Raw genomic sequence first — 11787 nt, forward strand, 5'->3', positions numbered from 1 at the left:
TATGCACACTGTACACAAGCCTGACACATTAGGACTGCATGTTGTTAAGTTTCCTTTTTCATTTTGCATTTCTCCTTTCCTGCCTTCACCTCTTCTGCACTTTGTCCGAGCACCAACCGGAGCTCAGTTAGGTGTTCGACATGAGGGCCTGTCACCTCATCAGGGAAACTTTCCCCTGTTTGTCCTGAGCATTCTAGGCAGCCAGTCAGTCCATCAACCCAGCCATCACCACTGGCAGCACACACACACACACACACAGGCGCGTACACTGACAAACACGTCCACATCTTCCCCGCTAACAGGGAGGTGTCACTCGGGGAGGCAGCTGTAGTTGCTGCTGTGACGGCTCTCCTCAAATCAGAGACCCTCGTCCCTGTCAACAGCAACCTGGCCCTGAGGCTACCACTGTCACACTGTCCCCCCCGCCCCTCCACCCCCACCGAACACACTAATATACACACTGACTCGGGGGAGGAAGAAGAGGAGATGGAGGAGGAGGTGGCTATGTCCTATCTGAAGAGTTGATTTCCACTAGAGCAGGTGAGCAGGGTGAGGGAGAAGGGAAGAGGAGAAGAACAGGGAAAAAGGGGAGAAGAAAGGAAAAAAGGAAGGAGTGAGGAATATGTGTTTCAGTTAGAACAGCGGGTCTGATTTCTTTCCTGACAGAGAGGCCCAATTATTAGCTGTGACAGTTTAGGGAAATTGGGCGTAAGTGTGATGGGACAGATAGGAGTCGAACGCATGGGGGAACTAGTAACTTCAACAGATGCCCAAGTCAGGTCGAAATCCTGCTGCTGGATTCAGCTCACCCAGTTTCATGCATAACAATGTAACAGCCTTAATACTTCCTTGTTTTCTGGCTTTGTTTTGTTCTCGTCCTCTCTGTCTTGCACCTCTCTTTGTGTGCATGTGTATATGAATGACTTAGGCTGTATTTATGCTGGCAGCAAACATAAGAGGCTCTCTGTGCAATTGGACAAGGTGCCGATATCTCAGTCATGTGACAGTGACTTCCTGTCTGTATGTCAGACAGCAGCTGAAGGCTTGTCAATACATGCTCGTGCTCACATCCTTTCCCATCACCTCAAACACAAACTCACACAGCCAGAGGAGAACTGCGAAAAACACTTATCTCTTCCTACACTGCATGTCATGCTTCTTCTGTGGGAAGGAACGAGAACTTTTGACTATGACAGTTACTGTTTTTACAAACAAAAACTATAATTGTTCAGTTGATATTGATTATGAACACTGGAGGAGCCAAGGTCAGGAGGTGAATTTGTCTCTATCACAGAGAAGTCCTACCCCTAAACACTGTGGTATTAACTGTTTGCTTTTTTAAAATCCTTTATTTTATACATGTTTAACAAGACATAGACGATGTACATTTTCTTTCTATCCCATCTTCAAATCCAGTTTTGCGTTTTGGCTCCTCTGCCAAACTGGGACCCAGACTGGAGGCTGTTTCAAAAGACAACACTGCCCTCCTATGGCTGAAAGATGTTATTAAAATATAACATCCACGCTATCTCAGTGCATGAGTAGAAATTAAGGATTGTGAAAGTCATCCAAAACAAGTGTAAAATGCATTTTTGTGATCAGATGTAAATATCCAAATATGTTTTTTTTATTTGTTTTTACAACTTTCTACTTTTTCATTGATATACACAATGAAAAGCCAAGAGTTACAGTTTGTGAAGTGATATATGCCCATTAAACACCACTCACACACTTGCACAAACACAGAAAATGATCCAGTGATCCATAATCCAGCTAAATCCCAGTCTATGTGTGTAGCATCAAGTGTGCTTGATAGATGTTCATTGCTGTGACTACAACCCATCCAGTCTCTGCTTCACATTTGTCATTGATCACAGCCAAGCCCCCACTGGCAGGTCTAATTCATTTACGGACTTGTCATTCCACATCATTGATTAAGTTGTCCTTCATCCCAGCTTTAATTATATGCAAAGATAAAAGATTTTTTCATTATTGTGTTTAATCTAATGAAAGGCCTTGTGCTACAGCAGGGGCTGGTTCAGAGGTCCAGACTGTTGACCTTGGAGGGCACAGCAAAGGGATGAATGTTTTAATTAGAGCAAACGGCTTTGGGAGGAAGAGCCTTAAGCTGTCTGTTAGGCTAGAGGGTGGGATAGGTTGGCATTGAACAATTTAATAGATCTCCATAGGTCACTGGTTCTCACCTCTATTGACTCCAGCTCAAATCTTATCACTGTTTAGCGGACGGCAAAAAATATGTCTTAAAAAGGTTTTTAATTCAGCCTTCACTCTTTTTTTGTTGACACTCATCCAGTGATTTGTTTATTCTGCTTTGATTCGTGATGTTTGGGGAATAACAGGAGTATTCTAAGAATTCCAAATAGTGTAATTATTTCATTTAATTTTGTTCAAATAATTTTCCCTTACAGAACTTTGAATCTGAGACCAAATATCTTATTAAGATTAGCTTCCTGTCTACAGATTCCTCTGTAGACAGGAAGGCTGAGCAGATGTAACTGACAGGCTACGCCACTAGAGGGCAGTACTGCCTCATCTGAGCCATTGTGGTGACAATACTGTTCCTTCTCAGGAGGGGGCAGTTTGCTGATACTTTAAACTTTATAATAGTAAAAATAGTGACACTCCCAGAATAATTAGAAATTGACAGAACACAACAGACCAGTCTGATATGTTATCTTAACTTTGAGTGACAAAATTTAATCAAAGCTGCCTTGATATTAAGCCAAATTTATCAATTAATGATTCATATATTACCACAATTTAAATAAATTCTTTCTTTCTTTCTATTATGTTAGATCACTAGCAATTCCTTTTAATTTCTGGTAATAAAAATTAAAGGTTTTTGTGTGAAGACCATCAATATCAGTCTTGTCAAATAATTGTCATCATCTTTATTGGCATTTCAACAGGAGCAGGATTATTACAATACTCTTTTTCATCTGAAATAATATACTAGCAAATATAAAATGAAAATGCAATACAAGTCAAATAAGTTTGTACAGTAATAATACGAATGTTTCCTGGCTTGAAATGTAAAAAAAAAAACTTCATTTACAAGGCAGCACACAAAAACAGGCCACTCTAGGAAATACATTACCACAATTATTAACAATCAAACGAAAACAAAAGGCTTGATAATGACACTTAGGAGCAGCTACAACCTCATGTCACACTCTCTACATGTGTTCCTTTGGCAAGTCATGTACAATAACAGATTGCTTTTCTCAGATGTAGCTGATAAGTCTAAGGCAAGATCCCATTTCTCATGTGACAAGTCCAAAGAGCACAACTGGAAAGATTTTGAAAATCAAAACTATTCATTCCCCAATAAAAGGAGAAGACAGCAGAGATGAAAATGGTAAAGATCACATAGATAGTCTTGTGGATTAGATTTCATTCTACTATATTCTCACACTTTACAGAGAAATCCAAATCCACAGTGCATCAATAGTCAAAACACATTGTTTCACTGTAACTGTAAGATATATATCTTTTTATCAAGCCCTGTAACCTGAAAATTACAACTATTACAAGTAAACAAGACAAAATGTGATCATCGTTTCTCTCTCTCCAGCCATTAAGAGTATCTCACAAAGACTTAGGAGCATGTTTCCATTCATTATCCATGTATTCACAACTCAGACTCATTCCGCTCCATTTGGTATATAACCGTTAGTGGTCCATTTCAGCATCAGACTCATGACTCACTGTAAACACAAATTATCCTCCTCCAGCTTCCACTGGATGTCATCAGGCATTCACCTCCTCATCTTTACTATCTCATTCATACATGGATTCAGCCAGGCCTGTCCTCTTGAAGGTCTCAGCCACCTGTCTGGAATGTTGCATCTTAGCTGACAGCGCCTCTAGAATGTCATTCTGGTCCACAGCAGTTGCTGTCCTGTAAATGAAAGTCCCCATTGTCTCCAGACCGCGCATACCTAGATTTACCCCACAGCCTGATGGATGAAGAGGAAAGGCAACATAGATGTCATACACATAAACACAAAATAAAATCTCAGTAATGCATAACACATATCTCTGATAAGCATACTGTTCTTCATTTTGCAAACAAATAATAAACTGTAGCCTTGAAGTAACAGTTATTGCCCAAATGAAAAGAACACAGCAACACATAAACATTGAGCAGGGCTGAGTCTAAACCAGCTGAAAAGGTCACAGTATGCAGTAATCAGTCATACACCATCAACTCGCACATATTGCACCCATAAACAATGGTAAATCACTAAAAGCATAAATAATAATAATAAAAAAGAATAACTGATCTTTGAATCTCCTTTTCTTTACATCTCACTTTTTTTTTTTTTTTACTTTGTCTCATTTATTCCAAGGGCCCTCTCAACAGGCTTCTATGATGTTACGTCTCGGCTTCAGCGGTACTTTGAGAATGGACAGTAACTGGTGTTTTATTACCACATGTACCTGTGTCAAAGTTGAGGACACGTGCTGCCTCCCCCTCCACAGTGACTGCCACGTTGTCCCCTTCAATGTAAGCTGCGCTGATGCGTCTGTGTGACAACTGAATCTCAAAGAGACGGCGGCTGCACTGCATGTGGTGGAGCGTCACATCACTGAGACGAGGCTCTATGTCAGTCTTATAGGCATTGAATGACTGGTGGAAAATGTTCTTCATGATCTGGGTGACACAACAGAAACATTTATTTTCTCATTATTTACAGCAATAGCGAAGGTCATTTCCCCAAATTTGGGCCTTGTCATGAATTCGCTCGCTTATTCAGCTCTTTAAAAAATATTTACACACATGTATGTATGTATGAAGGCTGTAATAACCACCCAACATCCTGAGAACAAGGTGTACCATAGTTTAATTAGTTTAAAAGAATAAAGTATGATTTTAGAAACTTCTTGGGCCATGGCTGCTGAGGTCCTATGCACCACATTGTGCAAAACACCTGAAACAGCCCTGACATTTGATGACGTAGGCAAAGCATCTAAGGAAAGTAGTTATTTATACTGTTTTAAAATTATGTAATGGTGGGTATTTGATGTGAGCCTGCACACTGTGCTATCTCTTGTGCTCCTGGAGTGGACAATATGATGGTGAGACAGCGCTGAATAAATATATAGAATGAATTTTGATTTGATTTGGCTTTTACAAGACAGTTTATGAAAGAATTATCACTCGCTACAAGCGTAAATAGCACTTCTGGATTTAATCTTCATGACAACGTGGCTCTGACGTATGGTTATGGAGTGAAATTAAATGTGTGTGAGGCATCGAGATTTATAGTCGTTCCTCTCACACTTAATTTCTACTGTCTGACAGGTTCTCACATTCTCCGGTCAAGTTTTTTTTAAAAGTACATGTCACAACCTGTGTGTGGGAAGTGACATACACCGCTTTCAGGTCCTGTTTTGTGCATACGCCACGTTTATAAATGAGACCCTGGGTCTCTAAGGTAACATGTTTGTTGCAGCTTTTCCTCTATCTAGTGTGTAGCAAAGCACATGTAAATTTTACAGTCTGAACTGACTCATATAAAAGACTACTGCCATTTTGTGTTGATGCATGAACTCTGAAGGTTGAAAATCTGTCTGGTGATTGCTGTGTTGCCTTCTCCTTGATTCTATACTAGCTGTGAGTACTGAGTGACAAGCCCGTCTCCGCTTCTCTTGCTTTTTATCTCCGCTCAACTCTGACTTCTTCGACCCATACTTGCACAGTCATTTGTTACCAAGTAACAGTGCATCTGAATGCCTCCCACGTAGCAACAAGCGCTCCAAGGATGGTCTTGCCACTTACCTGAGTGTACTACACCACATGTTGTGGATACAGGGGATGCATGGTCAGAGCAGTGCTTAACAGGAAAACGTAATTGTTTAAATAAGATGGTGCTTGAGACTCTTCTCACAACTTATTGAGCACAGGAAGAAAAAAACCTACTCCCCATTTATTCACAGCAGGGTACAGATGGCCTCTACACACAATCATATACACCCTGGTGAGATTTACCCCCGCCACCCCTTTCTTCATCTTGTGCTCACTCTGGCTCAGACACACTATAACACTCAAGTGCATCCATAGACTTAAGCACTCACACAAACCTATACAGACACTAATGGACTCCTACAATAGAGTAGTCAAAGGCCATTTGCTAAATGGAAGGTGAGGAATAAGTAGGCAGGCAATGCTGCCTACTTAGGCCAGTTTGTCTTTGCCTTGCAGTAACATGCAAATACAGCTTCATATTCTTCACACCCTCAGGTGTAAGCAGCTAAATACGTTTTGTAAAAGATTTTATCAAATGGGAACAAGTCTCACTGAGGAGTTGGCTGTGTGCCTGAGGAAGCGAACCATCTTGGTGTCAGAAGCAGGGCAGATGAGGGCCATGTAGCGGTTTCTGAAGGTACCATAGATCTTCAGGTGGAAGCCAGGTTTGGTTGGTGGGTTTCGGTGCTCTCTGAGGGCCTCCACTCCATAAGCAGACAGGTCAAAATAGAGGCTGTGCGCACGGATCTCAGGAGTGGGCACCTGTAGTTCAGGGAGAGAGAGAGGAGACACCAGATCAAATCATCTATCCATCCATCCATTCATTATCTATACCACTTATTCCTGATCAAATCATTAAAGATGTAATAAAATATACAAGGTACGGCTATGAGATTAGTGTTTGATATCATCATTTTAGCATTGTGAATATATCTACACATTACTGTATGATGTGTATGCATTGAAAAGGCAGAACATGGCCTATACACTATCTCTGCCTGTGGAGCTGTTGTCACTTTAGTGGACATTAAGAACAGCTTGATTTTTCTGGCACTGATTCCTTGTTTTCCCTCAAGCCAGAAGTGATCAATTTCATTTTCAATGATATAAACCAGCCAAGTGGGATCAAACAGAATTTAGTGTAGCCAAGGGAAATATCAAGAGAACAGAGCAGCAACTGGGAATGGGTGGGGGCTGCGAGTGCAGCAAGTCATATCCTGGGAGGTAAATTAAATCACTACAGGAAACAGTCAGGGAGAGAAAGGGGCCACTAAAAGGCAGCTATACAGCCACCAAAGGGAACATAATATGAATAGTTATGGTGACATAAAACTGCAAAGAAGACTTTGCTTGTGTTCACCACTGGTCAGATCAGGAAGCTTTTCACCTCAACCTGTTTATTTGTTACCACACATGAACCCCCCCTGTTGTACAGACTATCACTGTATAATCATAAAAAAAAAAAAACCTGTTGTCTACTCCCACAGATTTGACTAATATCTTGTGATCTGTGCAGCACGAGGAGCAGGCTACTGCTGTAAATATCATTTGTCTGTGTTGTGTATGTCTCCACCTCAGTGGACCAGCAGAGATGTGATATTTGTTTGTTGATCTCTGAGCAATACGTCTGCCTGAATAAGTCCACAAAGGCTTGCTGTCTGTGCTACTATTACAGATTTCTTGGCTCATTTTCAGTTTTTAACATCTTAATCTGCAGCTGCTATAACATTACATCCTCAAATATACAATGAATTAAGTCAATTTTGGGAGCATGTTTAGAAGTTAACAGTTAGTGGTAGGGGTCCACATGTATCTATTCAGTCTTTCGTGAGTCTCAACATCACTGAGTCACTATTGAAGAAGCCATTTGCTCATATAATGACAGGTGACCTTTGATGCACCATGTGAAAGGCACTGCAGCTGATGCTTTGATATCTTGATTCATGGTCACCTGGGAGGGAACAGATTATGCATCTCTCCATGGGGGTGTAATAAATTGAAAGCTTTATCATCACTATCACCTGCCTCCATCAAAACAACAGCAGCTTTTATCAAATTTGATGAATAAATCAAAACAGGGCCATTGTTGGTGCTGATTAAATTCAGCAGTCTGTTGAGATCTGGCTGTTTATGTTGTATAGGAGTCAAATATTGTGTTCAGCTGATACTGGCATGTCCACATCACTGTTTGCTCAAATCAGCTCTATGAGGCCTTCATTCTTTACACAAACAGCAAACCTTTTGGTTATTGCCTTACTGTGTGCACATAAGTAAATGCATTCATCAGTGTACATATATATTCATGTGCTGTATGTGTATACAGATCATGTGTAAATATTTGTGTGTATCCACACTGATCAGCCACAACATTAAAACCAGTGGCAGTTGAAGTGAATAACATTGATTATCTTGTTACAATGGCACATGTCAAAGGGTGGATACTGTATGTTAGGCAGCAAGTGAACAGTCACTTCTCAAAGCTGATGTGCTGGAAGCAGGAAAAACTGGCAAGTGTAAGGATCCGAGTGACTTTGACAAGGGCCAAACTGTGATGGCTGGTGACTGGGTCAGAGTATCTCCCACACTGCAGGTCTTGTTGGGTGTTCCTGGTCTGCAGTGATTAGTTCCTACCAAAAATAGTCTAAGGAAGGACAAACAGTGAACTGGGGCCCAAAGATCACTGATGTGCATGGGGAGTGAGGCCTAGCCCATGTTGTCCAGTCCCACAAAAGAGCTGAGGTAAGTCTCCAGGAAATGAATGTAATTCACTGTAAAATCCCACAAAAAAATAAAAACAAATGTGTGTGTGTGTGTGTGTGTGCTGACCTGTCTCTGGTCTAGTCTCTCTATGGTTGCATTAGCTCCATAGGCATGGCAGGACTCCATGGTGTAGTCAGAGCTGATGCCCAGCACCGAGCAGGAGTCGCCACATGACCCATCAGCAACCACAATCACACGTGGCCAGTCACTGTGCGGGATGCGGTGCAGGTATTCTTCTGTGAACTAAAACAATGAGAGAAAAGCAAAAATTTATAGTATAGTTTGGTATAAAGCTCATTTGCATAGCTTCATATTGAACAGTGGTCACCATATTAACAGAAGGGGTAAGTAAACATGACACACTGAGCTTTGCCTGTTATTAGGTGTTTTGTGAAATAAGGGTCTAGTTGCAAAATATATCTTATTCTGTGCTTTTATGCACATGTATGTAGGCCCAATAAACCACTGTCAAATTTAAAAGACTTTTTTCTTTTTTACAGGATACTGAAGCACTGATAGGCTGGAGTAAAAAAGAAAAGTAATCAAGGAGTGTCCTGTTTCAATGTAGGGACAATGGTGAACCTCGCTGTGACTCTAAAGGAAACTGAAGTTTGTTGTGATCAAAGACCTTGTTGACCTTGCCTTGGTGAATCACTGGAAAGGAGGGAGGATGGCAGCAGCTAACAGGAACAAGAATGGATCTAAGGAGAGAAAAGAGCTGCCGGCTAGAGCTACAGGAGAGTAACAGCACAACAGTATACAACATAGATAGTTATTTTTCTTGATGAGTAGTCACCACTACTGTCAGACCTCCTGATGGAGGGGAGGCTCACACCAGCCTTGACCTACTGTTCAGGGAGGATCAGATTTTGACAGCAAGATGAGGTCGTATGAGAAGTGAAGTCTCTTACAAAGTCATCAAATATTATTTCCAGTCCATTGACAATTATTGATCCATTTACATAAGTGTCATTTAAAGAGGAAACTGCAGTTGTATATCATGTGGCTTGAGTATGAAGCCCTACAACTCTTGCACATTATTGTAGAGTGGTCTGAGGTGCGACTGTAAGATGGTACCGTCATGCCAAAGTGTAATTTGAAATCAGTGAGGAGGCTATACCTTGGTTCCCAGGTGCACCTTGACGTCCACTTTCTGTTTCTTCTGCTCCAGGATACTCAGCAGGTACTCCTGAAACACACCTATCCTGGTGAAGAAATGCTCATTGTGCCAGCAGCCCTCCATGTTATCAAAGTCCACCCCGAGTCCCAGCAGAAACTTCACACTGCGAGGATCTAGGGCGATCTGCTGGGGCCGACAGAGCAGGGCAGTCCGGTACCTCTCATCCAGCACGGTCAGCTTCAGCACCTTCCCGGATCGGACAGCGACCAGCGCTGCTGTCAGCCCCACGGGTCCCGACCCCACGATGAGCATCGAGATCCTGGCCCGCCACTGTCTGATGCCGTCCAGGCTCACTTTCACCACCACATACACGGCCACGGCCACCAAAGTGCTCAGGGCAGTGTCATAAGCTAGAGCGCGATACTTCTCCGTGTTGCCCCCGATACCGCCAACTCCAGCACTGCCTGCCTGCAACCCGTCCATACCGCCAGCAAGAATGATACTGTAGCGTTTTGTGCAATGGACGGTGTACGCCAGCAGCTGTATCCTCCCTTATCACTTTGCTGAATGTCGTCTCACCATCGATACATTCACTGTACTGAAAGAGAGAAACAGGCTTTAAGCACACAGCCAGACCAGTTGGAGCACATGCGTCTTCTCCGCTCCCTCCGCTGCAAGTTGAGCCGTGGCAACACACTAGACTTGCTCTCTCTCTCTTTCTCTCTCTCTCTCTCTCTCTCTCTCTCACTCTCACACACACACACACACACACACACACACACACACACACACACACACATTTGTTTGCATTCCTCCGAGGAACGCAATGACATTCATTCTTGAAGGCTCACCCCTAACCTTAACCACCTTAACCTCAGCCTAACCTTAAAACCAAGTTGTCACCCTAAAGTTCAGTGTTTGAAGGCTGAGTCCTCAGTTAATACTAGGCACGCACACGCAAACACACACACACACACCCCAGCCTGAGGAAAGGTGTGTCCAGAAAGCATTAGCACAAAACAGGAAGTTTAACTCTTAGCAGCAGCATATGCATAAAAGTTGAAATCATAGCCTATTTCTCACAGTGCCAGGACTTCATAAAGTCAGTGAATGTGGGCATGGGATTGCCCCTAAGATCCATTAAATCCTTAACTGCAAACTGCAGCGGGCGGACTGTGCTTTGGTTTTATTCTGAGAACATATTGATTTACTGTTACTAAAATAAAAGAGGCTTCAATTCTCTCTCTCTCATACACACACACAAACAAATGTTTGTCTCACTATAGTTGTGTGGACACTCATAGCATAACATAACATAACATAACACACGACCCTTAGCCATTACAACTAAATGCGTAAACCTGACCCTCAGCTTGTGTGTGGCTTCAGTTTGACTCCTGACCTTCAGCTTGTGTGTGGCTTCAGTTTGACTCTTCGCTAATCTCAGAGACACTTCACCATGGTGACAGCTCTGCACAGGACAAGGCCAGTTTATCACATGAAGACATAGTGGTGCTGTCGCTGACAGCAGATTGTTAAGGTACACCAGAAGTAGCAGCACAAAGATGACGGTGCAGTATACATCTTTTAAAAAATATGTTTATAGCATATTTCTGCACTGTGATGGCTAAATGACCTCACCAGTTCTCTCCTGTCATTTCTGTCCCTTCACATAATTGAAGCAGATAAATAAATGAATACACTTCTCATTACTTATGATCAGCATTTGGTGTCATATTCCCTCATCATTCTCCTCTTCTCTGCTACCACCTCTAAACATCCCCATCGGTTTAGCATTTATAATGTTCTATTCTTTAAGCCCCATTTTAGCTCTGCCAATAAAATGAGCAGGTGAAGGTCGTGATGACATCAATTTACCAGAGTGACTCCTGATATAAGTCAGAACTTTAACAGGCAACTGACAGGGAAGTTCATTTGGTGTATTGTCTCTGTGTCTACATCTATGAAAGAAAAGTATGCAAATTGATAAATCCATTTAAATTGCCAGGGATCCAGAGAGAGAGAAAGATAAACAAACACATACAAAGAGAGAGAGGGAGCCATATTGACGTGATACACTATGCCTCCACCGGTAATTGGTTTCCACCTCTGCTGATGTGCCTGGCAACAATCA

At 42.1% G+C, this 11787-nt stretch overlaps 1 protein-coding gene across 1 annotated transcript; it reads right to left on the minus strand.

Moving 5' to 3' along the window:
* Positions 1 to 2958: 2958 nt before the first annotated feature.
* Positions 2959 to 10383, minus strand: LOC109966380 (uncharacterized). The gene is made up of 5 exons (XM_020611180.1): positions 9654 to 10383; positions 8600 to 8776; positions 6326 to 6535; positions 4465 to 4678; positions 2959 to 3980 (listed from the first exon to the last, which is right to left on the minus strand). Exons 1-5 carry the CDS (start codon positions 10134 to 10136, stop codon positions 3802 to 3804), a joined length of 1263 nt encoding a protein of 420 aa, XP_020466836.1. The 5' UTR covers positions 10137 to 10383; the 3' UTR covers positions 2959 to 3801.
* Positions 10384 to 11787: the final 1404 nt, after the last annotated feature.

The sequence above is a fragment of the Monopterus albus genome, unplaced genomic scaffold (assembly GCF_001952655.1).
Source record: "Monopterus albus unplaced genomic scaffold, M_albus_1.0 scaffold5.1, whole genome shotgun sequence".
In the NCBI taxonomy this organism is placed as follows: Eukaryota; Metazoa; Chordata; class Actinopteri; order Synbranchiformes; family Synbranchidae; genus Monopterus; species Monopterus albus.